This window comes from Excalfactoria chinensis, chromosome 11, assembly GCF_039878825.1.
Source record: "Excalfactoria chinensis isolate bCotChi1 chromosome 11, bCotChi1.hap2, whole genome shotgun sequence".
NCBI classification, from domain to species: Eukaryota; Metazoa; Chordata; class Aves; order Galliformes; family Phasianidae; genus Excalfactoria; species Excalfactoria chinensis.
Genome location: NC_092835.1, coordinates 1,845,169 through 1,872,044, shown reverse-complemented (window position 1 = coordinate 1,872,044; position 26,876 = coordinate 1,845,169). Strand labels below are relative to the sequence as shown.

The following is a 26,876-nucleotide window of genomic DNA, read 5'->3' as shown; positions in this document are numbered from 1 at the left end:
ACTTACTGTACGGGAAGGAAAAGAGGCAAACAACACCGAGCAGATACAATTCATCTGCTGGAAGCACCCCTGGTGAATCCTAATGGGGAGGATGAGCAGCAAACTGCAGATCCAGGACTCACTTTGACTGGTGATTAAGCTAAAAATAAACCTCCCCTTGTTTACAGAGGGATATTTAAAGCATGAGCTAACACATCTAAAAGCACATTTTCCCGTTAGTGAAGACAGCCCTTGGAGGTGCAACATGGACATTCTCTTCCCCATTTAGGCATTCTGTTTCTTTGACAATAGCGCGGAGGCTGAACCAGCAGGCTGCCGTCCTGGGATCGTTTTTCACCTTCTGGTTGTGTACAAAGCTTGCTGGGGCTGGACATAAAAGGCAAAAGCTTCCACACAGCTCAAAACCCAAAAGCAACACGAGCTTTTGCATTTAGCCCCAAAGAATATAGCGGTGCCGTTGTAAAAACAAGATAACAATTTAGGTCAGAAACTGAACACGGCTGAGATCTTCTCCCACAGCAGCCGTGGTTCAGAGCCCTACAAGTCGCAGTCTCTCTGCTTTGCTTTCCCCACCATGCAATAATATTTGCCTTTCCCAAACGAGCTCAGGGAAGTTACTATGCTTACATGCTTTCCAACGTGAGATGGGTTACAAAAACAAACCGACACGACGCAGACCCTGGCACACAACAACACGCCGGGTGCTTTCTCAGCAAAAGACAAATCCCAGCAGTTGCTCAATTTCTCAAGGAAACAGAGAGCTCAGCTTCCCCCAAACCCCCGCGTTTTATTCCTCTGCTCTGAAGTGTGGAGCCGAGGGATTGCTGCCATCCCTCCATTCACCTCAGACGAACTGCTTGACATGAAGCTGTGCTGTCACAGCTCTGAGGTCCCTCAGCACAACAACGCATGGAAGCACCCAACCACACTGTGCCTTTCTCAAGGTGCAGCTACTGGGTGCCACCAGGAAGCAGCTCTGCAATGGGGCAGCCCTGTGCTCAGTGTGACCCATGGGTGGTTCTTAGGAGGGATTCGAGGAATGATTCTGTGGATGTGCATTCCAGCACTGCCTGAAGTGCCACCATCCGTCTGACCCAGCAGCTCCACTCAAAAGGGCTTTGCATAATTGGGATAATGGGAGCCGGAATGCTGCAGAGATCTAAAGTGTAAGAGAGAACCATTTGTGTTTTATTCCTTGGTGGAAGTGGAAGAGATGCTCCCTGGCATTTCACGGGGTATACTTACAAAGTACTGTGCTCCTTCATCTCCATTAGTGACCAGCTTCCCTCCAGGGCACTCCAGCCAGACCAGCAGGTGAAGGTAAAACCAGCTGACAGCTGTGGGCTTCCTGAGACAAACAGGGCTTCCCAAATACAACAGCAGGTCCAGCTCCAGTTATTTGCTCTGCCCTCATAGTGCCAGCTTATCCCAGGTCACTTCCCCTGTTCTGCTGGGATTTGCTGGCACAATTGGGTAATTTCCCCCTTAGATTGGTAGGAACCAAGGATAAACTGACAAACACAACATAGGGCTCAGAACAACATCCACTCCCCTTCATATTTTATAGGGATATTCCTTTAAGCTTCCTGGTCTCAAGTCCCACACAGTCACTCCCAAACACTGGATAGCAATGGGAATGAATCCCTACACAGCAGATGCAGAAAGGGATAGTAGCAAACCCACGATGAACACCCCGTGGTAACAACATCATCGGTATCTAAAAAGGCAAAGACAGGAGGGAGAAAAGCTCCCCCGTGGGCATGTGGTTCTGCCCAAAGCAAACAGTGTATGAATGGAGCACTAACACAGGTAAAGCAGGGTTTGGCATTTATGATGCAATGGTCTTGGCAGTCATCCTTGAGAAAAGAGCAGGGCTGCAGCTTTCATGGGTAATGGAATGGGGCCAAGGATAGGAAATGGAAAAAAGACAGCGCTCAGGGCGGCTCCATTTGAACAAATGCAAATGGACAAGCAGCCAGTGTGGAGCTCTGTGTCCATGGGGCATCAAAGGATGTGAATCCAGCAGCCCATGTCACTTGCTGACAGCAAAAGTAAGTCCATATACACCTCCAGAATGAGGATGAATGGGCATAAGCAGCTTGCTTTAATACATAAACTCAAGTTACTGCAGGTTACCCATGCGTTCTTATTCGTGATTCTGCAAGAGCAGAAAGAAAATGCAAAACAGAGCAGGGAATTCATTGTGAAAGAGGAAGAATGATGGGATGTGCTCCACCTCAGCTTCCTCACCAGGAAAACAGGAGCTGTAACACACAGAGGATGAATCACACAGTCCCTCCTCTCCATGTCTCATGCATTTCCCTTAGTCCTTACAGCCGTACCACGATGCTCCCATTTACCATCTGCCACAGGATGCTGTTGGGTTTTCTCCTTGCAGTTACTTCCAGCTCCTTCCTTGCACCATCCTACAGCAAAAGCTGCTCCTTCCAACCCCTCACAAAATGCACACAAGCATGGTTCTGTCCTCCAGCAGGAGGAGTACATCCTTCAAGCAGAGACCAGCCAAGCGTGTGGCCACCAAGAACCAAACCACAGGGGATGACACCAGGACGTGGCACAGACACCAAGTAACCCACAAGCTTGGAAAAGGAACACACTGCCTGCTGAGAACCACTGCCTATGCCTACGGGAGGTTAGACACATAAAAAATAAGGAGTTCCTCTATATAGTACTAAGGACACTACACTGGCTACAGTGGTTTGAAATACTGGGAAATGAATAGCGTAACTATTCACTATGGCCAAAGGAACTCCTCACTTTATATCCCAGTGGCTGTGAGGACGCAGAGCCGCCCAACAACCTCAGGTATCTATTTCTAGCAGGACAAGCTAACGCAAGTAATATAGACAGAAAACAATAAGGGAAACTTCAAGCTGACAGATATTGAGTGGAGCCCTGTGCCCTGCATAGCAGCAACCAGAAAAGACAGAAAGGAAACCTCTGCTGTTATTTCTTCAAGGACAAGTCCTTGGAGAAACCCAACAGCCATTGTAATCAGTCCATAGTAGGGAAAGGGTTGGACTAGATGGCCTTTAGGGGTCCTTTCCAACTCTATCAATTCTATGATTCTAAGGAGCAGACAGCACCAGAAAATAATGTGTCTATATTAAAACTGACTTGCAATACTGCATGCACCTTTGCAGGAGTTTCCAGCTTCCTTTACTTTTTTCTTCCCAGAGGAACAAGATCCCTATCTGGTCCATGGCTATGCTATGCTTACACAGAAGCACCTTCCCGTGGCCACCCCTGACACCACACTGCGAGGCTGCTGGGATGCCTGAAATACTCTGCCGTGTTGCATTGAATTCAACTGACCACAGGGAGTTTCTCTGAAAAAGCCATCCCAATTAGTTCATGTGAGGAGAGCAAGACTCGGAAGGATCTCGGTGGTAATGTAAATCATTCAAATACAATCAAATTTAATGGGACATTTGCTGTAAGAGCCAAGAGGGGGATGCCAAGAAACACAGGAGCTGCTTGCTGTGTTACAAGAGTGCTTCAACCCTCATCCATTTCAGGAGAGCCCTGCGAGTGTCAGAAGCTGTTTTCATTAATGCTACTCTCTCTAATTAAATGCAGATTTAAGAAAGCCATCTCTGCCTTGCAGCGTTAGCCGTACAGCAGGGATTCTGCAAAGACCCCTCCTTTCCAACCTGATCAAACAGGTCCGTATTTACAGACGCAGCTTAGTTACTTAATCCACCTTTCTTGAAGAGGTAAAAAAAAAAGAAGTCTTCAAAGCTTCCCAACCCGCTCAGCATGGCGGGTTAATCCCATGCTGCAGAATAAACCTACCTTGAGCACACAAGTGCAAGACGCACTTTGTGCTTGCTTTGCTTGCCCCATTATACCTGATGAGCTCAAAAATCTGCTCACAGCTTCACTTTAAACAACTGGCCAAACAGACTCAAAGTAAGACATCAGTACCAGATAAAAGAAATCCAGCTTGCAACACGTGCAGCTACTGAATACGGACTACAATCAGGCAGGGATTCAAGGCTGATGCTCAGGCATTTTTGTCAACCACTGGATCTGATGCCATTCCCCTCCTGTAACTCACAGCACACTCAGGGCAATGGCAGGCACTTCCACATAGCACGTGCTATGGGCACGACTCAGCCCTGCACAGACTGCTCCTAATTCTTCTTAGGTTGTTCATAACAAAAGAGATGAATGTGTGATGATGTTCCTGGAATCCCACGCTTGCAGCAGCGTCTGAAATAATATTTCACGAGCAGCAAAACAAGTCTAAAGAACTTGGAAAGAAGATTAAAACATCGCAGCTTTGGCAAGAGCAGATACTGCCGCAGCAATATTGGGGCTCTTAGTGCCAGATTAGCATATATAATTGACAAGCAATAGAGGGTTTCAGAAGCTAACAGTCAAATCAGCCATTTGATACTGAAGGGTAAAATTAGATGCAACTGGCAGCTTCCTCAAGCTTCTGGGGAACAGGAGACATTGCCAAGAAATAAGTGAATTATAGAATAACCTGTTATGCAGCACTTGGGTGGGAGGGTAGGCTGGATATTAGGATGTTTGCAGTAAGAACAGCTTAGGATACGTGAGACACCAGTCGAAAACCAGTTAACATCTGTAAGTACTGTTATCCCATCTCCCCCCTCTACAGGGAATTTAATGCACCACACTTGAAAGAGATGCTCACAGATGTAGGAAACCTTCAAATGAACAGCTGGAAATATTATTTGTGCCATATAGAATACCGATACTATAACACAGATGTCATCAACTATGAGAAGCCAGGACTTAGTAACCGTTCCTCCACCCTCTGTAAAAGGGGTAACATTTATGACTTCTCAGCCCTAGAAGCATCAGACATCCAACATCACACACTAAGTGACATGCAGTTGACACGGCCACAAGCTACTGGAGTAACCTACTGGCTAAAACAACTAGAGAGCACGAGCTGTTGTGCAATGGATGTAAAATAACCCACGTTCATGACAAACGGCTTGACCCAGCTTACTACAGGAAGGCTTCCTTCTAATGGATTCTTGCACTTATTTGGCAACCTTACTGAGCACTCATAACACCTTGTGGAGTAACTCCTGCATACCAGCTGCAGATTACAACCCTGATTGCAGAAAGTATCTGTTTGAAGTTAAATTCTGCTTACCACCCACTTTGTTTCCTTCAGTGCTTCAGGAGGAATCAAGCTCTCTATTCCAACTATTTTTTCTTCCTTTCAAGGCCGTGATTTATTCAAACCACCTTAATGCCCAGGAATCCAATTGCTGTTTTTTCACCCAACAACACATAACTCATTCGACTCTTCAACACCAATAACACGTGAAGTTGTTTCAACTTCATATTTCTCCTCTTGCAGAAACCATGCACTCAATTGCACTTTAGGTTGAGACACAGGCTTTGCAAAGAACACAGCTGGTGCTGTTCCAGAGATGTAGTAAGTCAACTGTGCAGGGCCCATATTCCCTTGTCCCTTCCCAAATCACTCTTTCCCTCTTTGATATAACCCAAACCATTCTACCCTTCTGTGACTAATACATGCTGTGGAGCACATGCCCAAATAGGTCACTTTTCCTACCCCAGAGCTACTGGAAAAACAAACATAGAGTCCCTGGCTATGGGTATTTGGAACAACTCTGAAACAAAGTGCCTCATAAGTGCATCGAAGCTTTGTGTAACTCCCTCAGCCCTTGGACCAGCTTTACTCCATTTATTGTTCCCATCTCACGATGTGGTTTTGGCACCAGGCAGTAGGAAAGCTAACTCCAGAAAACAACGTTACAGAGACCTGACTTGCTGAAGGCGACGCACAATGAATTAACCTTGCAAAGCAATGGAGACAAAGATTTAAGCCAAAGCATAAACAGAAGGCTACCCATGGGCGGAAGGGAGGAAGGCTTAAAGAAGAAATACATGGAAATGATGCAGATTTGTAGGACTAGCAACTCTTTCCTTGGTCTTTCGATGCAAAGGTTCAAGAACAAACTCCACTGCAGGAAAACTAACTGCTAGCATGAGGGTATTGCAGACACTGATAGTACTTATCAGAGAAGCAAAAGCAGGAATTAGACCTGGCGTCAAGATTCATGATGCAATCCACCCCGTGGATGAAGACATCTTGCCATGGGCAAGTCTCACATTACCCCTCATATCTGTTTTCTGATCAGCAAAATGGGAACAGAAACACCTGAGCCCAAGTCTTCCAGCAAATCTCCTGCAGATGAAAAGTCAGGTTATTAGTAAAGACACAAAGATTTCATCAACTCAGCGAGTCCTTGCACCGCACAACTTTGACATGAAACAGTAAGGAAGTCTATGCCATCAGCTCCCTCGCGCTGTTACCTCCCCAGCAAATAAATAAGGTGAACACCAAGTGCACGCACACCCTGTGTCATTGGAGAAAGTGTTGCACAGGATCAAGGAAGATGGAAAAGCAGGTTTTACCCCAGAGCGCAAGAAACCAACCAGGAGAACTATTTTCTAAGCCTGCTGCGTCTTTATTAGATGGGCAACTATCTATTTGTTAACAGACACAGCCCAGTTTGCTAATGGCTTGGAAGGAAAGCTCAAACATCTGTCCAGTTTCTGTGGCATGATGAAAGATTTCTCTGGGGAGTAAGTTTCAGTCTGGCCCCCAAAATGCACCGTTTGCTGCCCTGCCTGTTTATCTTACCCACTAGCAAGGAATAGCGAGAATGCATCCAAGACTTGGTCAGTTTGTGTATGAAGGCGTTTACAGATAATATATCATCCCACAATGATTGCAGCTTGTGAATGCCTGCAATATTCATAGGGTGAAGGAATCTAACACGGCCCCCCCCTTGGATGGCACAGGCAGAGCCCTTCCCACAGCCTCAGTGCTACAAAGCATGCAACTCTGGGCACCATGTGAATACTTTATAAAGCCCTCAGCGAAAGGATGTATCTTATGGGAATGCACAACTTTACAGTGGCACAGGGACTATGAGCAGGATGCTAATGGACTTGGAAATAAGGTAAGAAAGGCAGAAAACGCTGCTGTATTTATGGAGCGGGGAATCTGGATGGAGGAAAGAAAAATGAGGCCTCACTGACAACACCGGGGCTCAAAAAGCAGATGTAAAATGAGGACTACAGCAGCATCTGCCATAGCAGAGATGTTGGTAACCCAAAATGCATCATGGCACTCTGAACTCCTCAGAGAGGCTCAAGAGAAATAACGTCTGCTAGCCAAAACGCAGCAAAAAAACCCCACCCCAATACCTAAACATCTATGAATCCGAAGCCTAGTTCTCAAGCACGGAAGCAGAGCAATTACTTAAAAGCAGCGCTGAAAACAGCTGGGCAGTGCAGCACCGCATTCAGCACCAGCTGCTGGTGACAGAGAGCTGCCCGCAATGGACATCAGCTGTGACACACAGAGGGCTGCCCAGCAGTGCCCCATGAATTGCAGTCCCCAGCCCTGTGCTGCACTGGGGCCATAGAAATCCCACTGCAGTGCACAGACGGAACACACGTTGCATTTACAGCACGCTGCTGCGCTGTGGTTCTGACAACCGTAAGGGTTTTCCAGCCCAGAATACCAGGTGGGGACTTATTTTTTGGCTTGGATGATTAGGGATGGGGGTCTTCTACTCATCTTGTTCAAAACAAAGAAAAAAAATGAATTAAAATGAATTCATTTAAGCCTGCATTGCATGGAAAAGGAGAAAGGGGAGCAGCCCCCGGCACGGGCGGGCTAGGGAAGGAAGATGGTAGCCGGGAACCACGTGGGGCAGCGATAGCCTGCAGGAACGGGGGGGAACGCGGGGGTTCTACGGCTACTTACGGACACAGAGGCAGGCCACCAGCTTAGCAGCCTCGTCAGGCACCGGGCAGGTGGGGAAGATGGGCTTCAGCAGGTAGGTGGCGAAGACCAGAGCTACGATGTACTGCGAGGAGGGTCGGATGATGAGCAGCTCTATCCAGAGCTTGAGGAAGGCGGGCAGGGAGCCGTACACCTCCAGCATGTAGGCATAGTCCCCGCCGGACTTAGTGATGGTGGTGCCCAGCTCGGCATAGCACAGGGCGCCCACGATGGAGAAGGCCCCGCAGACGGCCCACACCACCAGCGACAGCCCCGGAGAGCCGGCCTCCCGCAGCACGCCGGTGGGGGTGACGAAGATGCCGGAGCCGATGATGGTCCCCACGATGATGGCCACGCCGTTGATCAGCGTGATGGAGCGCTGCAAGGCCACCCCCTCACCTTCAGCGGGAGCGGCGGTGGGAGAAGGCGTGCGAGCGCAGCCGTTCTCCTGCGCCCCTCCAGCCGCCTCCAGCATCTTCTCCATCGCCTGCTTCTCCTCCTCCTGCGCCATGGAGGAGGCCGAGCCCGCCGGGCTCCTCTTCTTCACCGCGCTGCTGCCGCCACCGCTGCCCGACATTGTGGCGGGGCGCGGAGCGGGGCGGGCGCAGCCGGGCGCTCGGCTGCCACCATGCAGCCGCCCCTTTTGTTCCGTCGGTGGTGGGCGGCGTGCGGGGAGCGCCTCCCGGTGAGGCGGGGAGATGCCCTCAAAGGGGCCGGGCTCCTCGAGGGGGGAGGACGAGGAGGAGGAGGAAGGAGAGTCGGTTGCAGCCCCGCAAGGTGCTGCTCCGGGAAAGCGCCGAGCTCCGCACCGTCCGCCCTAAGGTGGGAGATGGGGAAAGCGAGCGAGCAAAGCGGTGCCCCTATTCAGCCTCCTTTGGCTCCTCGAAGCCGGCCAGGCAGGGTGTTGTGTTACCCGACTCAGGCTGGGCTCTTACACAGCAGAACATGGCGGAGGAGCTGGGGAAGGAAAGCCTGAATTCTGCAAAACCCGCATCACCCAAATCCCACATCACCCAAATCCCACGGTCTCATCCGATCTCAGGGTGCTCACTGTGCCTTTCTACACGCCATGCTTGACTCAAATACAGGCCTCGTTCCAGCTGCCGTGCTGCCTGCGTTTCTGCAGAGGCGCTGCTAAAATCTGCCCTCACTTCTTGCACTGAAAAGATACATTCACAATTCCTGCCAACCTGGCAAGCACGCAGGCAGAGCAAGCAGTTTCCATCACACTGCCTCAGCAAAGGCACAGGATCTGCATCCAAGGAGACTTAACTTGGCAGCTTCACAGAGAAGTCAGTCCTAAAACAAATCCTTGTCTTTGCAGGATAGGAGATGAGTTTAGCGCCCAGAAACCCACACTTGGCAATGAGCATCCCTGCTGTGAGTGGGAAGTGGTACCTCAGAGGAGCTGTGTCCCAGCTGCAGGGTAGCAGGCATCGCACATGAAGTCACATCCAGGCTCCAAAACCAAGGCTCAGTGCCCTCTTCCTCCCCAAATCGTGCTCCTCCATGCAGCTCCAACCAGCTCCAGGCACTGCGGTGGGTCAGGGGGTTCCTGGAAGACACCTTCGAGAAAAGTCAGGTCTGCGTTTTGGGGACAAGCCGTAACATTTGAGACACGCTTCCAGGTCTCTCGATCTGGACAGTGACAATGGGACTCCCCTTGGGGCAGCAGAGGAATGCAGGATTCCGTCCAGCAGCTTTGAGAGAGCTTGTCAGAACGTGACACCTAGCGGGGCTGTGAGCCATAGCAACGCTCAGACCTCAGACTGCCTTGCTCAGTTTCTATCAGCACCCGTACCGAGAACGAAAGCATCAGTTCCCACTAGTTCTCAAAGGAGTGGGACCATCTTTCCTTCCCTGCACCCAGATCTTCCAAATAGCAACTTTTAAACAGAACGACCACTAAGAGTTGCAGACCTCAAGCTCACTTCTGTCACCATTGCCATTTGGAAAGCCTGGGATCAAAAAGCAGCTGAGCAGCAGCACCTCCCCACCTGAAGTCACCCACACAGATGGCTGCATTGCAAACTAACCTGAGTTAATTCTGCTGCTGTTGCTCCATTTGTGCTGGGAAAATACCTACCTGCAGTATCCAGGTGTGTTCATAGGGTGTCTTCTGTCCTCCAAGCCCTTCATAGGTGGTTACGTGTGATTACCAGCTCTGACCACAAACTCTTCGGGCCCCCACATTGTTCTGTAGAACCTCTGAAGACAATTTGATTACGCAGCCACTTGTCTATGTTAACATTCAAGCACTTTGATTTTTGTGGCATCAAAATGAAAGGCCGAACGAGGCAAATGATTACCAATATCAGAAGAAAACTGGCCATTTGTTAGAATTTATGCACGTGTCTCACAGCTGCCTCAATCAAAATAAGAGAGCCCACTGGAACCAAATAAACATGAAACAAGGCAGGTTGGAACTCCAAACCTGGAATCCCCTTGCAGGCAGGATATTGCATCTGTCCCAACGGAGCAAATAACTGGGCACCCATCAGTACAGCTGCAACACAGGGGTCATTGTCCTTTCATTCCAATTACAATACAGTCCAGCAGAGCCTTTCACAGATTGGAGCATCAGAGTCTGTCTGACATCTGATCATAACCCACTCATAATGAACTGGGTCCTTCTGAAGGATGAATTATTTTCTTGATAGAGAATCTCCTCTCTAGCTTGGGGAGCTTAACTGCGCAATGAAATACAGACACAGGTTGCTGTGCTTTTTTTATTGCATGGTTGCACACTAAAAATACAGTAGCTAGAAGTTTCTTTACATCAAAACTGGAAAGAAAGGTCCGCATGCTAGGAGTACAAAAGGCACTTCTTGCTACATACATTGTCTACAAAGGCAATCATTTCATCAAGGTAGGATTAGGCACGACATGTATTGCAATACGCACTTGAGAACTTCTACTCTCACTTCATTAAGCCATCCTCAAAATGAGTTCCACTACAGCACTTCATCCATAGCACTGACTGCTACAGGAACATCTCTCAGAGCAGTATTAATTAACAGAAGCAATTAGACACAAGGACAAACAATGTCTGTTCTGACCCTTCTCTATTGTACCGCCTAACAATCCCCATGCAGACACCTTCCAAATACAGTTTGAGTCAGCTGTGCAAAGTCATTACATTAACTAAATTAACCAAGAACCCAACAAAATACAACAAATAATCCCTAAAAACAAGACCCACTTGCATTTCCAGCCCATTAATTTCAACCAGAGCCTGCCCTGCAATTGGGATACTGTCCATTGGAACCAGAGATGCTGAGACACAGACATGGAAATGGAGCAGGTATCGTGAAAGCAGCACAACTGGAACAGCAAATCCCTGTAAAGCTTCCTTGTTTTAAGCACACTCCAGTTCATTTTTTCTCTTCTGACCCTGTTTACACGCACAGATGTGTATATATATGCATACATATATGAAACTCAGCGCTGAGATAGATTTGATGTGAGGATATGTAGATATGACTGGATGTAGAAGGTAAAACATCAACACCACAGCAATCTCCTAAGAACAAAACATGCATGTTGCATTTGCATGAGCCAGAGAAACAACACTGGTTGGTGAAATGAGCCTGGCAGAGCAGAGGTAACTTACCCTAAGGTTTGTGTACCGAGGCAACTAAAATACTCTGAGCAGTTGCATGAAGCTTTTCTAAAGGCCCATTCACTTACTATAGCAAGAGTTTGCTTGTTTAACCACAAGGTGTTTCCTAACCAGAGCTCATGCAGCAGTTCAGAGATACTGCTTTAACTTGCAGCTGTGAGCAGGTTAATTTCCCATTGCTCTTTTCAGCTGGTAATTCAGACAGACCCAAATTAAGCCAAGCTGTTCCCTCTGTAATCCTAACAGTTTTCCTCCATCAGTAAAGCAAACAGCTGGCTTCTCTCCTTGATCTCAAAGAGCCTATTTCAGCTCTCCTTGCCATACCCACCTCCTTATTTATAAGGCGTCAATTTTAAATGCTTTGCTTGGGTTATATTACAAAGACATACGTACATCACACACAGAGCAGAAGCCAATGGAGATTTTCTTAGGTTTACTGTGTAGTCTGAGGTAGAGCCATTAAGGAATCTAAGGCACAAATTTAATTGGTTAAGCAAAAATATTCAGATTGATTTAAAATCCATTAGGGTCACACTATAAAGTGTTAAAGTGCTTTTAAAGTGAACACTTGGAATGGGAAAGTATTGATTCCAAAGATGTGAATTTGTCACTGACCAGTTGGTCCTCATGGCATCATTAGCACTGAAGGACACCAACAACAACAGACTGCTTAATGGCAGAGGATCCAGAAATGTGAGCTCCAAAAATATACATGAAATACAATCAATCAGGATTGGGCAGCCTGGTCCGGTATCAGATGGGAATGTTGGCAGCCCTGCGTGCAGCAGGAGGGTTGGAGCTTCATGATCATTAAGGCCTCTTCCAACCCAAGCCATCCTATGAAGGTTGTTTCATGAGCATACAACCAGAACTGCTCCTCCTCAGAAGTTGAGCTCACACATTCTGTATGGGAGCTAACACATACACACACTTATATACAGCAAAGCATAAAAAGTCATTCAGAAAGGTGCACTAGAGAAAGTTACAGCTAGTAGCATGCTTCAGAGGTAGGCACTGTTTGTGGCAACTGGACCATAACTTCAGTATAAGGCTCCACAGCTCATAGCTTAAACAGTTTTGCTTGGTCCACAACTGAGTTTCAACCATCACTGGTCTTTGTTACCATAAGGTGCGATATAAAACATCATGGTCCCCAGTAACCACGAGGGTGGGTAACTCAAGAATAGAAGTTCAGCTTAAGATAAAACAATGGAAAGATGGTGCTGATGCTCTAGAAGTTGCTGGGTGAAAAAAGATCTTACAAGTACCTAATGGCTGTGTTTTGTCCACACTCATCTACCATCCCATTACGTTCCAAAAGCAAAACTGTCCATAAGTCCCATTCTAAATTGCCAGTAAGGTTTTGGAAAGTCTTATGGTTTGCAGCACAGATGAGGCAGACATACTGTATGATCCACTATAAACATGTACTGTATGATCCACTATAAACATGGGTCACACAGACAAGGCATTTTTTTCCCCCTTTTCTTCTCATCATCCTAGTCACTGTTTGTTGCTTTGAAAGAAAGGACAGAGTTGAAACATCTCTACAGCAAATTGCTGGAGGAGTTTTGAAGACATAAAGAAGACAGAAAGAGGAAAGATCTCCTGCCCTGCTTTCCCTTTGCCTTTCAGAACAACTCCTTACTGATCCCTGCTTTTAAGTGAGCAATTTGTTAAGAGTTTGTATTAAAAGAAAACCCCATAGGTTAGAATACACACAGCCTCTCTACTGAAGCTCAATTGACTCTTAGAATTGAAACCAGCTGTCTATGAAACCACATGGCATAAACATCCTGCAAAAAAGGAGAAATCATTACAGAGTAAAGGAAACCCCATTACTACAGTCTGGACTGATGTTCTAAGGGCCATCTATGGCCTGATCTGCTGAGCGTGGTCTGAGTATTGTGCTTCAATATCCAAGAGATGCCTGCTCTGGAAGGAAGAGCGGACGGTTCTGTTCATTAAGGGCTGGAGAGGGCGAAAGTTGTCCACCATCCTCTTTTCTTCTTCACCATCTGAAGTAAAAAGCAGCATCCGAAACGCCTCCAGCTGAGAATGAGAAATGGCCAGTTTAGCTCCTGGAGTTCCAAACCCTTTCTGGAGTTCTGTTTTCTTATACAGACATTCATACGCTGACACTCAAGGAAAAAGAAAAGCAACCCCAACCTGCAACCACCTACATGGCTTTTATCCTCAATGGTTTATAAATGGGGGCTGAAGTGTGCAGAGGATCAGATTTCGAGTCCTCGCAAAGAGCATACTTAGCATTTACTTAACATTTACTTAGCATGCAACAGTGCTAAGTAAATAAGGCTTCCTATGCCATGAAAGAATAAAGAACCATCAAGAAAATGTATAAAAACTTGAACTGCAAAAAAAAGTAAGCATTCCTTTTTCCTTGCTTTCTTACAGTCTGCAGTTCTTCCCATTCTGTTCCTTTATGTGAGCTACAATATGAAGGTTGTGTACATGCCTATTCTTCACCGTTCATATTTGCTTCAAGATTGACTTTGCAGATGGCCTCGCTGCATGCAGGAGTCCTATTAAGAGCCAGCATATTGTCCAATTCTGATCAGCTCTCCTGACCATTTCTCGCTCATCCTTGTATCTATTTCATGCCAAGGAATAACATCACACTGTACAACAAAGTGCTACAATTATAAGCAGTAAAGAGCATGAAATAAGTCCAGGCTGAGGTCAGCAGACTGCCGACCACCTGAACTAACCTGAAACCTTTGTCCTTCTAAAAGCAAATTAAAAACAAAAAGCTCAAGGACAAAACAGCCAAGTAGTGGGCAGAAGTGTCTACAAAGGCAAAGGAGAAAACCCAATGGGGACTCTATCTTCAGCCATCAGAACAGCATGTGAAGGACTCAGAGCCACCATCCCTCCTCCCCCAGAGCCTGCCCAGGGGAAGGAACAGGCCTTGCAGGTTCTGCAAGACTTCAGTGCAAGTGAATGCACTGTCAGGTATATGCACAAAGGGTCAGAGTTCAGAACGTCACAAAAACTGCCTGTTCTTCTCCCTCCCTCCCATGGAAAGGAGAGCAGAGTGGTAAAGAGAGAAAAATTACATGGTGTTCTGCTAAATAACCTCGTAAGCTTCCAGGGCATGGTTTCCAACACAAGGCATTGTTAACGGAGATCAGGACAAAGCTCTATAAGGGGAGCTGAACAAACAGCTCTAACTGCTTACTGCTAAGATCTTCAGCCTTCCAGCACTGTGGTTAAGATCAGGATACCCCAAAACAAATACTGGGTGTGAAGCAGCTTCTTTTGTGCTTCTTTCCCTCCACAGCAGCAGGCAGCAAACAGGTGTGCTATTAAATATCAGCAAGAGGCTTACCTGATTCTCATCAACCTCTATTGGCTGCTTCTTAATAATCCACGTGACTGATTCAGTAAGTGGTGGGGTGGTCAAAGAGCCTGCATACGTCCAGTAATCAGGGCATGGAGGTATCAGGCAGGAGGGGTCAAAGACATCAAACTCAATAAGAGTGTCCTAAAACCCAGATAGAACTTATCTTATAACTTGTAATTTGAGAGGGGGAAAAGGAAGGGCTGAATGATAACTGGTGGGATACGTACAAACACTTACCTTGTGTTTGATCGCTGGCAAAGCATCCACCAATGTCTGCAGACCTTCGTGATGCGCTCCTAGCTATAGAAGATGAGCAAGAGAGAACATTAAGCCAACATCCCACCTATCCACCGTATCAGCGTATACCATCTAGAGGTATTTTGCACTAAAAGTGCTTTACCAAAATAAAACTAAAGCATTAGAGATTGTTATACTAAAGTACCTTTAAAAACACTCCAATTACAGCCAAGCCATCACCTTCCATCACAGCTTCTTCAAAAGTTGGGTACGCCACAGCATTCCAATGTACTAAATGCAGCTGAAACATGAATCAGTGAGACATCAACACGCGCAGCAATGACAGCAAGAACTCTGACTTCTCACCTTCATTGCATTCGGTTCTTTGCTATTTGCCATGCTGCAGTGAGCTACCACGGAAATCAGAGGCCACATAACCAAAGTACTGTTGGAAGATGCTATTCTGATAAGGAACTGATGCTATTCTGATAAGGAACTGATGCTATTCTGATAAGGAACTGAGTCCTGCATGTAATACAAATGTCTTTAGAACTGCTTACAGCCTAATACTTGCATTCTCCTGAAGGATTTTATGTGTAACAGCCAGCCCACATCAGCCTGAGCACTTTGTCACAGCCTCGCTGCTAATAAGCATCTCACAAAGCTGACTGATATATTATGAGCACATCAACAGGAGAGAAGCATTTTCTAGGGAAACAAACAAACAAACATGTTTTAAATGCTCCATTTCTGGTGTATAATTATGTTTACTGCTGTTCCACCACCTGCCCTGAGCAACCTCATCTGTATTTTTCCCCCCTGACCCCACACTCTTTATTGACTCATTTGCTGTTCCTTATGCCAGGACAAATGTCTGCTCTGACTGCTCCAGAGCCTGTTTATGATCCCTTTTCCCCTTTAAATGGAGAGCAGACAAGGGATTTGTGCCACTTTGTCCTGACAGAGCTGGAATAGCAATGATTCTTCGCTGCCTGCCATTGGGTTGCGCAGCAGCCTCCACTTTAGGTATTCAGGGAGGAAAAAAACGTAGCTGAAACTTGGAGGCAGGAGCCAATGCTTACTTCAATCCTGCATCCTCCTTCAGAAAATACAGTCAATATGAACTCACTGGTAAATAAGATGCCTTTTTCTTTGTAAACAAACACAGCACTTTCTAGCAAGCGTGACAGTTCACACAGACAGCCTCTGTTATCTGCACTGTTCAGGTTCTTCTTCATACCTCTGCTGGGTAGAATTTACAGTCAACTGTGTGTTCTGATCCCCACTCGTTGATGGCTCCCCAGTGGAAGTGGAACTGCTTCAACCTGTACTGGTTTTCCAAGGGACCTCCAACGATGACTAAAAAGAAACAAGGCATCCACCTTAACAAGCACGATGTGGAATTATCCAGACAAACAGCACTAACAAATTGACCCAAAGAGCAGTCAGTTGGAGCAAGTACCTTCCTGAGACATCCCCTTATCCCTCGGTTGCTTCCACAAATCACATTGTTAGGACAAAACTGTCCTAACACATCCTTGTTTTTCCCCTGTGGTCCCAATAGTCTACACCCAATCAAAGATCAGCTGAATAGTGACCTCATGCAACACTTTTCTGCTCCACAAGCAGATAAGGCACACAAAAGCAGACCATTCCTTGGGAAACTCTCTGCTTCTGGGAGCCACAAAGCACTTTTAGCCAGTGTATGGTAGAATGATACAAAGATGGTAACAGAGATGGTGACAGATATTCAAAAGGATAATTATGAGTAAAAACTCACCAATATGGATGCCTTCACTGGGAAATGCTGAGGCAATCTCCACCAGGAAGCAATCTCCAAGAGATGCTGCCTTAGTGGTGGTCAGCCCTTAAATGAGGTCTAGAGGAGAAGGAGTCAAGCTCCATCCCTTCCAGGAGCACAGCTACATTACTCTCACCTGTGCTCCCACAGCTGACCCAACACTTGCCTCAGCTGATTAATCAGAGGTTCAGGCTGTGATTACCAATGTCCCATAGAGCCAGGAATGAGGGTGAACATTCAGCCTGCTGTCCTGATCTTAGAAAGCCAACCTTGATTTGGTAAATACATCAATGAAAACTTGAGGCCTGTTTCTCTGTGTCTGCCAGCTTACATTCATTTCATCCTAACTGAACCAGGAAGATCCTGCAAAGCCTTCCTGCTTGTTATTACATCAAGGCAGCTGGAAGTTATAGATCCTAATTACTGCCAGGGGAGCTAATAACAAATGCATTGCTATAGAGACCTCTTCACCCATTTTCTACTTAACTGCACAAAATGCTTCAATTTTACAGCAAACCACCACAAAAACTGCACAATCCAGCACTACTTTTGGAAAGAAGTGAATCAGTTCAGTTCTAAGGAGCAAAGAAATAAGAGGGGTTGAAAGCTTTGTACCAGAATCTCAGCAGTCATTAAGTTCTAACTAAATGCTCATTCATTACAAGCAGAGATGAGATAAAACAAGCAATGCACATTGACATTACATTTCATTCACAGCTGCTGAGCTATTAGGATAAATGCAAAACTGACCATCATAAAGAAAACCATAATGAAGTACAATACGTTACAGGGATGGGATGAAGACCAGGCCTGCAATACCAACACAGTCCTTCTGTACTCATTCCTGACTATGCAAAGACTCAGACCTAAGACTGATTACATTCATGTGAACCATCGCCCTCAACTGAACGTTTGCTCCCAAGTTAGGAATAGGCACACGTGTAAACCAGCAGACAGAAGAATGAGGTAAGAAAGAAACAGGGACTCACAACCCCTTCTTTATAAGCAGCTTCCTGTTCCATTTCCTCTCCTTCATAATCACAAAGTAAACTGAAAGTTACGAGGAACTAACAGCAAGGGGAAAGAATCACATCAGCCATCTCATTTCTCTGCAGTGGATGGCACTCGTGCACACAGACAGGACCACGTTCAGTGGCCTTACTCACATCCTCTTCTTCACCCTCTTGTTCTGCTCCAAAGCAAATCCAGCAGCTGCATATTTGCCCACAGTCCCTCTGTGTCCCCCTCCAAAAACCAGCTGAATAACTGACATGAACCGTATGTCTCCCAACATCCCTGACCGACCACCAGCAGCTCACCTACCCTTATGAATGGAATGACCAACAGGAGGTCTGGAATTTATTAGCATTGTCTTGATTTGAAATCACCCGACTCTACCAAGCATATAAAAGAAGAAAGAATGAGAGCTCAGGACAGAGTGCCCACTCCTAACAAGTTGCTGAAATGCTTAACTGGATTCCACATCCAGATTCCTGCTTAAGCTAAATCAAAAGGAACACAAGCACCTTCTCCATATGGCAGCAGCTTGCTACTACTCGATTCTTCAAAAGCATATTGAGATAAGTATACGTAGCACTATAATATGATGGGAAGCACAGCAATGATAGCAAAGTAGAAAAGTCCCAGGCTGCAACAGGTGTGGATAAGCCCAAATGCAGCAGCCATAAACAAAGGAAAGAAACTGCTTACTCTTGTACAGCCCCAGGTACACAGAGATCTCTAAAGAGACACCCTCAGCTGCACTGCCAGCCCTTAAATGAAGGCTGGGAAGGGGTGCATCCTGGCTCCAGCCCTTCTGGTCACTCAGCCACATTACACAGACCTGAGCTCCCCAGGGTCAGCCCTGCCTTCCCACCAGGTGCTCCATCTCCAAGCTGTGACTTAACATTTCCACTACAGTATGTATGCTTTCCAACTGAAAGCAGTGTTGCCACTGATCACTTCAAACGCGTTAAATACATCTGTTTACATTGCAAAAGAGAAGCAGTAGATTATTCAAGTTTTAATAGCTTTGCTTTTTACTTTCTCAGCTTTCCTTACTTGATCTATCAGCAGAATCATCAAACTCCACCAGGAAGGAATACCCGTTGTTCCAGATGTGAAGGCACGTTGTTGGGTCGTAGCTGATCTTCAGAGGCTTCAGGACAGGGTCGTAGACGCTGTCTCTCCACTGGATGTTGATAGGAGACTGCCGACTGCCCCCGGGAATTGTAAGCGGGCTCTGCCAAAGCGGATGCACTGGGAGGCAACAGAGAGAGTTTGGCTCTGACCCACACTTAGAGAACTAATTACAGACTAAAGACTTGAGAACTTTCCGGCAACAAAAGGTGTATTGAAATATTGGCTAGGAAGGATCATTTAAGTCAGCGGGTGCGTAGGGAAGTAAGAGAGTTCATCACAATAATAAACAAAAAAACAAGAGTGCACCCAAAAAATTCCACTCGTATGAGTCAGACTTGCACAGGGAAGCTCAGAGGTCTGAGTCACAGCAGTGGGAAAGCTCCTATGCACTTACTAAACACCCATCAAAGAAAACACCCCTCTTGCTTGTTCGAAGATTGTTTTCTACATGCAATTTAAGGTAGCTCCGGTTTGTAGCTTTGTCAGCTCCTCTCCGCAGCCCTACAGCTTCCTCCTCACAGCTCTACCCGATGCCAGCTGCCTCCCCGCAGGCAGATGCACTCTGTGGTTGTGCCACCCCTCACCGCAGCGCTCTGAGATCTCCAAACCCAACTCCCCCCACCTCGGCCCGCAGCGGCACTCACGGGCGTTCCGCAGGCGGTACGAGCAGCAGGCGCCCAGGCTGCACCTCCGAGTTCCCTTCCACGAAGCAGCGGCCGCAGCCCGGCGCAGCAACAGCGGGAGCATCGCGCAAAGCACCGCCGGTCACCGCACCGCCCCACCCGCAGCCATGGCGCCCTGAGGGGCGGGTGCGCTGAGGGCGGTGCTGCGCTCCCAACCTCCCCCCATCCTGTGGCTGCGTTAAGGGACATCGCCATGCGAGTGTTTCTTGCCCTTTTCCCGCACTCGGGCTGATATCACACGGGTGATGCTCGGTACCGCCTCGGATATACCCAGCTGGGGGTCAGCTCTGGTTTACAATGTTGCACCTGAAGTCTCCGTTGCATCCACAATGTATCAACGCTTGAAGGCTCCGGAGTTGAAATCTGCAGAGCCATTTGCTTCCAGCGGCTGCACGGCCACCCGGTGGTTCCCCTTGAGGCTCAAGGACAGCATGGGAGCTCATACGGATGTCAGGATTTATTACACCTGAATCTCCTTTTACTTCCCCTCCGTTCAATACGCCTTCCTTTAAGTACAGTCATTTCTTTTTGGTGCTAAGATTTAATTGCAAATACAACGAAGGCTTGCTTTGAATTCTTGCTTTTTGGAAGGGACTCAACACTTTGGAAGGGCAGATAAACAGCAGGACAAGGGGAAATGGTTTGAAGTTGAAGGAGGGAAGATGTAGGTGGGATGTCAGTGGAAAGTTCTTTACTCTGAGAGTGGTGAGGTGCTGGAACAGCTGCCCAGAGAGGCTGTGGATGCCCCATCCATCCCTGGAGGTGTTCAAGGCCAGGTTGGATGGGGCCCATCCACAGAATGTGCACCCAGCTTACATGCACGTGCTATTTCTTAGTGGACATGCATTTCGGTTAGGCTTATACCAAAAATCCCCCCCTTTTCCTTCTCAAGCTTCAGCTTTTCTTTGCTTTGGAAACTGCAGAAACACACAAGAACCGGCTGCAAAAGGAAACATAAACCCTAAGCTTTGTTCCCAGCATTCAGCAAGAACAGCCCAAAAGATTCCTTTCTGGGTCAGAAACAGAACTTCTCCATGCCCATGTCCCAATTAGAGGTGCTTTTCTCCACACAGGCACAGCTCTCATGCAGCAATCAGGAGAGAATGACAGCTCTGAGAATTGCAGCGGCTTGATTCTTATGTTTTTTAACCTTTCTGGACCATCTAGAGGGTCTCAGTTATGCCCTCTGTTGTTCCTGAACTGACTGTACTTTCTGCCTGAGAGGAACCTGGCAACTGGCCTAGGGGGTAACTGAAAGTGATACAGAACCGAAGCGGGAAGCGAATAAAAACCTTACTTAATAGATCAGTTTTCAAGTGGGCCAATCAAGAGATACTGTGAGAATTAAGTTACCACGCAGCCTGCACGCTGACTTCATGTGTACCTCATTTAGGGTCATTGAGGATGGCTCCAGTTTGTTGTTTTTCCTTTGTTATGGGCAGACCCGTGGTGCTGTCAGAACAGCAGACACAGCGGTGCTCCATTTAGCTTTATAGCATTTGGAGGCACTGCTCTTTTGTCCCAGTGGATAGAAAGGCACCATGGCTCTATACTTTGAGTTGCTCACTGTATTCATTGCAGCTATGGATGCTTCAACAGATCTAATTGGACTAGTTGTTAGAAAGCTCGATTAGTGCTGATGTATCATCAGGAGTTTCAGGATGTGAGTAAAGATCCCAAGTGAAATATGGGCTGCATATAATAACATGTTGTTTGTTATTTATAACAGTTCCCAAGAAAACATCCTGAAAGCAACAGTTGTACGGTTAAAAAGTAATCCAGAATCAGTTCAGTTAAATGAAAGGGTTCAGTGCCAGTTTTCACTTGTGTAAACTTGATTTAAAGAGACAAAGCCTTTTTTTTTTTTCATGGTTTGCCAAGTGTAGAAGAGTTTACAGTTATCTGAAATCCACTTAATCATAGAATCATAGGATTGGGTTGGAAGGGAGCTCAAGGATCATGAAGCCCCAACCCTCCACCACAGACAGGGCCACCAACCTCCACATTGAATACCAGCCCAGGCTGCCCAGGGCCCCATCCAACCTGGCCTTGAACACCTCCAGGGATGGACGGGGCATCCACAGTCTCTCTGGGCAGCTGTTCCAGCACCTCAACACCCTCAGAGTAAAGAACTTCCCCCTGATATCCAACCTAAACCTTCCCTCCTTCAACTTCAAACCATTTCCCCTTGTCCTGCCACTATCTACCCTTTCAAAGAGTTAAAGTATGTGGGGGTGAGGGCAAAATTTGGCATATAAGGGATATAGTGTTAGAAGAAAGAGGGCAAAAATTAGTTTGGATAGTTGTCAAGCAAAAATGAGGGGTATCATAGAATCATAGAATTGCTCAGGTTGGAAAAGACCTCCAAGATCATGGTGTCCAACTACAAGCAGTGAGCCAGTTTCACCAGATTTTAGTCTTTTTGGTGTTAATCTTGAGAAATTAAAATCAAAGGCCTGTTGAATAAAGCCTTTTGTTTCCATGGGGCCTTTTGAACAAGCTTCACCCTGCTCTGAAACAAAACAAGGAGGATGGGGCTGTGGGAGCAGTTAGGAAACTGCACCCATTTGAGAGATACATGCTTATTTTTCCATCTGACATTGTGCTTTCCATAGCAACACATTCGGAATTAGAAAAATAAACATCTAAACTTTAAAGGACCGTGGCTCTGCTTCAGCCACTTGGATTGAATGTGAGAGAGGAAATCCAAGAGAGGTTGATTTGCTTTGAGGCTTTTTAGTCTGAATCAAGATGTTGGACGATAACGGCGCTGGTTGGCTGCGGTCCATCATGACAAGGTGTTGAAAGTTGTGCTGAACTGATGTCAGAGTTGGACTGTGATGTAGGCCAGTTTATTGATAAACAGCCCAATGCTTTTTATCAAACGGATGCAACTGACAGAGTACTCTTAAGCTCAACAGGAAAGCGGCAGCAGATTGTGAAACGCTGAGCTTTTTTCTCTGCTTCCAGAATGTTTGGCAGAGATAGGAGCCTGGATGAGAAGGCAGTGGCTGAGGCTAAGTCCAGATAAGGAGGTAATTTCAGTTGGCAAGGTAAAGTAAATAGGGGGCTTTATCTTTGCTGTATGAAAAACCATTTGCTAAAATTATGCACACGGGTTTAGCAATGCTGTACAGAAAGGACTTAAGCTGTCTCATGGACAGTTTGTGTACACTTAGTGCAATAGTGTGTGCTGTCCTGGAGATGGCACACCTGGATCGCGTGTCACTGCTGTATTTGGACCATTATTTAAAATAGAACGAAAGGACTCTGCTTCTCTTTGCCTTCTCAAAGGGCAAGAAAGAGAAAAGTCCTTCTGTTTCTTTTCTGACAGTAATTATTAGGATGAAGCAGCTCCTTTACTGTATTATAAGGTGCCTGAAATCCCTTACCTGCATGTATTGATGGAAGTTACACAGAGCTTACTACAGGCAGCCACTACGGTACTTTGTGACACTGGAAATCCTGACATACATCCTATGGTTCCCAGAACTGTTTCTACACTGCTGCCTCAGTGAATTGCAGTGTAGATGAATTTCTTTTGTGCTTTTGGGAGGTCACAGTGGGAACTGTCAGTCAAATCTGTGTTATCATAGCAAAAGTCTGAGCGTCACCACCCAGCTTGGCAAGAGATTGCTTCTGGGAATGGGAATGGCACAAAGGGAAAGGTAAAAGAGGAACTTCAGGGTAACAGTGAAATGGGAAAGATCAACTTTACATTGAAGACAGTACTAAGTAGTCTAGTTTGAGCCAAGCTTCAAAATATGGGCCATTTCTTTGATCAAGTCTTTGTCGCTGATCTGGCTGCTTGTGCTATCATCTGTACACGGCAGAGTTTAATTGAATGTGCATTTTGCTTTCAATGCATGTTATGTATGTGGTCTAGCCACCAGATGGAGGAACACACAAGCTGGCTTATTCAGAGTTGGTGTCTATTCCCTGGCAGCCAAAACCAACTATTCCAAAGATGGTATTTTTCTGAATGTTTGTTTTGGCGTTTCCTACATGGATGTCATGGAATAGAGAAAGATTCCAGTAATAAATAGCATCTGTCTTAAACTGAAGAGGAACGTGAGCAAAACCAGATAGTATCTGTAGTTAGTTTAATAGCAGAGTGGCCTTGGGATGGAACGGCCTCATATGATCCCTTCCAGGAATGTCTGTTAGCATGAAGTGAGCTTTGGTTTCTCAGAGCAGTTTCCAATGGACAAATGCCCACAGGATAAAAACATGGCAGCATTTAGCTCCCTATTGGGCTCCTGTGGACCGTGGATAACCCCCAGACAGTGAGCACACCTCAGATCTCAGCCTTTCTATGCTTTGCCTTCTGACACCACCAAACAATTCCAAGTCATTAAAAGAATAGATGAGAATCACATCATGGTTTTCAAGGAGAGATACAAATGTTCCCGGAGAAAAGTTAATAAGCTTAATACATTCACAGGGGAAACTGTTGCTCCAGCTGACATTACGTTCACTTGAGCAAGCAGGCAATCCCTGGTTTGCCTCAATACAAATCCAACTTAGATAAGTTTATCATCATTTTAAACAACTTAATCTTTGGCGTTTTCAGTTATGTGTACACTGCACCCAAGTCATTTATTATAGATCTCCTATAGGCAGGCTTTAGGGTTAGTACTTCTATTAGGCCTCATTTTCAACATCCAGCTTTGTAGTGCCTGTTAAATTCAAAGCCATTCTGAATCCATTGTGTAAATCCAGATCTTATTGTAACTAAAGCCTTGCAAGATGAAGCTAATTGTTATAAAGTCTGCTTCTTCATTGTAGTTACAAGCTAAAATCACAAACAACCCAGCAACGCTGCTAGAGCAGAAATAACAGCATTTAAATCCAGCACATGGAAAGCAAACAGGCAGTTTGGCAAGGTATTTCTCTATTAGTTTCACTCCTATTCACTTCTTTCCTTAAACTTTCAATGACATTCTAAAAAATCCCTCCCTTTTTTTTGCTAGCCAACAGGAGCATCAGCTACATCTGCAATCTTTGCAGCACTACATGCAGGTATCCAGCACCATTTGAATGACATGAAATACTTACATGCATCATTCCTGTTTTTGGGAGTGCAGGTAGCCAAGCTGCAGCTTCGTGCTGGCGCTTCAGGTGAACTCCAGACAGTTTTCAGCTGCTTAAATAAACGCCCCAGGCTGTTTGTCCTTATGCTATTCATCATTATCTCCTCAGCACTCAAAATCTTCCCTTAATCGAACAGCCTGAGCAACTTTCCAGATTCCAGCAGCCTATTGAGGTGAAAAGAGGCAAAGAAATGCTGTGGGCATAACAGCTTCAAGGGATCTCCAGACCTGCTTATAAAAACAATCTATTGAGAGCACCCTTTCTTGGCTGGAGAGAGCACTAACCAAATAGTTAATTTTCAACTTGTCCCTCTTCTGGCTTTTCTCATTGGCTCTAATTTCACTGTAGGCTGGGCTAGTTGATGATTATTTGTGTGCTTTCCAGGCTTTCTCTTGTGTGGCTCCAAGAACACCAGGGGGTTACAAACCTCTCTTTCATATGCGATAAGAGGTTTCTTATCACTTCTTCATGCATGCATTCTTTGAATGCTGATAGCTAAGCATCGCTGTTGTCGACAGGTGTGACTGTGAGGAGTGATGAGTGCCCAAGCTGAGGAACTCACTGAAGTTTGTAGGTAGATGAGGTTTGCTCAGAGCTGGAGATGGAGCAGAAAAATGTAGAGAAAATATTTCATCTCTGAGCACATAACACAGTAATGTGGCAACCCCAAGGTAGAGAATTTGTTCTTCTGAACTGTAAGGGGCCTCATAAGACAGATGATTTCATGCAGACTAAGAACACACCTATGGAACATCACTCAAACATCACTCTGGCCAAGCCAAAGCGTTTCTCCAGTGGGGACAACAGGGATCTCTGACTTGTTTCTTAGGGATGAAAGCATGAGAAGAGCTACTCCATTGCTTCTACATGCAATTTCAGTAACTTCTGTTTCCTGATATGAAAGGTCTGTGTTTTATAGCTTCTCTTTTGCTTTCTTTGGGATGTGTCTGTCACTGTATTGCTCTTCCTAGCACAGCTGCAAGCCCTTGCAAACAGCTTCTCAGAGTTGGATTTTCCCACTCAAACCAAGCAACTCCAAAGACTTTTCACAGCATTGCAGGTTATTATCAGCTCTACAGAAATAAGATGGAAAGACATCTGAAGAGGGTGCCTAGGCATGTCAGAGAACAAGAGGCAGCTCTCACCAAGGGCAGAGGAGTGGGGAGCCCAGCACCATTGGGATCCTCACCAGCAGGGTGCCATCCTGCAGACACTGAACAGAGCTGGCACTGATAAGAAGGTCCACTACAAGCAGACAACCAGGTCCAAAGTCCAAGCAGGGAGACTGGACAGGAATAAAAAGAGACAGGGCCAAAGCCAAGCAACAACATGGGTCCAAAGTCCTTCTTACTGACAGGGCTAAAGGCAAACCTAAAAATAAGTGTCCTAAAAACAAAGCTCAAAGAGCTCAAGCTTGAGTTTAAATGGGTTCCTAGACCATGGGTGGAGGATGGTGGATGCTCCAGGTGAACCTCCTCAAGGTTGTCAGGACTTATCAGCCTCAGGGTCCAGACAACACATATGTCTTGTCTCCACTTAACAAATGTTGGTATTTTATATTAGAAACGTATTTAATTGGTGATATTTTCAGTCTTACAGTTTGACTGTAGTTAGGAAGGTATAATTAAAGCAATCACATAATTAACATCTTCCTCAGCTAGTTATTGTTTTAGAACAGCTGACAGCATAGAACAAATGGAAGCTACCTAGACTGGCATTGCTGCTGAGGTGTCTGCATGAAACCTCTATAGAGCACCTACAAATATCATCCAGCAGTAGATCATTCCTCTGTTGGCTTTAACGCTCATTTCTCTGTGGATTGGCACACAATTCTCATGCCTTACGTATCACTTCAGCCTAAGGAAAGCTTTTCTTCTGCATCCAGTATTGGCTAGAATGTCTGTTAATGTGGCTGATCTCTCCAGCCCACTCTAACAACCTCCAGTTTTAGTCTTTCTTGCCTTGTGGGACTCCAAACTGGCCGAGTATTCCAGGTGTGTCCTGACAGCTGCTGAATGGGGAGAGGGGGGAGAATAGTCACATAATTCATTTTACCTCTCACACCTGAAAATGTGGGGTAACGTTGCAAAGACTTTCAC

General features: G+C 46.1%; 2 protein-coding genes across 3 annotated transcripts in view; both read right to left on the bottom strand.

Moving 5' to 3' along the window:
* Positions 1–8,534, bottom strand: part of SLC7A5 (solute carrier family 7 member 5) — a 30,631-nt gene extending 22,097 nt beyond the window's left edge. Inside the window, exon 1 of the mRNA XM_072346743.1 lies at positions 7,817–8,534. Coding sequence (XP_072202844.1) covers positions 7,817–8,411 — 595 coding nt within the window. The 5' untranslated portion in view covers positions 8,412–8,534. The remainder of the gene's footprint in view (positions 1–7,816) is intronic.
* A 2,015-nt stretch (positions 8,535–10,549) lies between these two features.
* On the bottom strand, positions 10,550–24,889 carry CA5A (carbonic anhydrase 5A). 2 transcript variants are annotated; one of them, XM_072346745.1, is made up of 7 exons: positions 24,742–24,889; positions 18,920–19,117; positions 16,298–16,416; positions 15,263–15,358; positions 15,058–15,120; positions 14,806–14,961; positions 10,550–13,508 (listed from the first exon to the last, which is right to left on the bottom strand). In XM_072346745.1, exons 1-7 carry the CDS (start codon positions 24,872–24,874, stop codon positions 13,329–13,331), a joined length of 945 nt encoding a protein of 314 aa, XP_072202846.1. In that variant the 5' UTR covers positions 24,875–24,889; the 3' UTR covers positions 10,550–13,328. The 2 variants fall into 2 exon arrangements, with proteins under 2 accessions (XP_072202846.1, XP_072202845.1); XM_072346744.1 differs by lacking the exon at positions 24,742–24,889 and adding an exon at positions 19,645–19,824.
* Between the last annotated feature and the right edge of the window lie 1,987 nt (positions 24,890–26,876).

Coding starts and splice junctions, on each gene's coding strand:
- CA5A (XM_072346745.1), bottom strand. CDS start 24,874: ATGATGAATAGCATAAGGACAAACAGCCTGGGGCGTTTATTTAAGCAG. Junction 15,359..16,297: donor GTAAATTCTACCCAGCAGAG/GTATGAAGAAGA, acceptor TTCATGTTTCAG/CTGCATTTAGTACATTGGAA. Junction 14,962..15,057: donor TGCCAGCGATCAAACACAAG/GTAAGTGTTTGT, acceptor TCTGGGTTTTAG/GACACTCTTATTGAGTTTGA.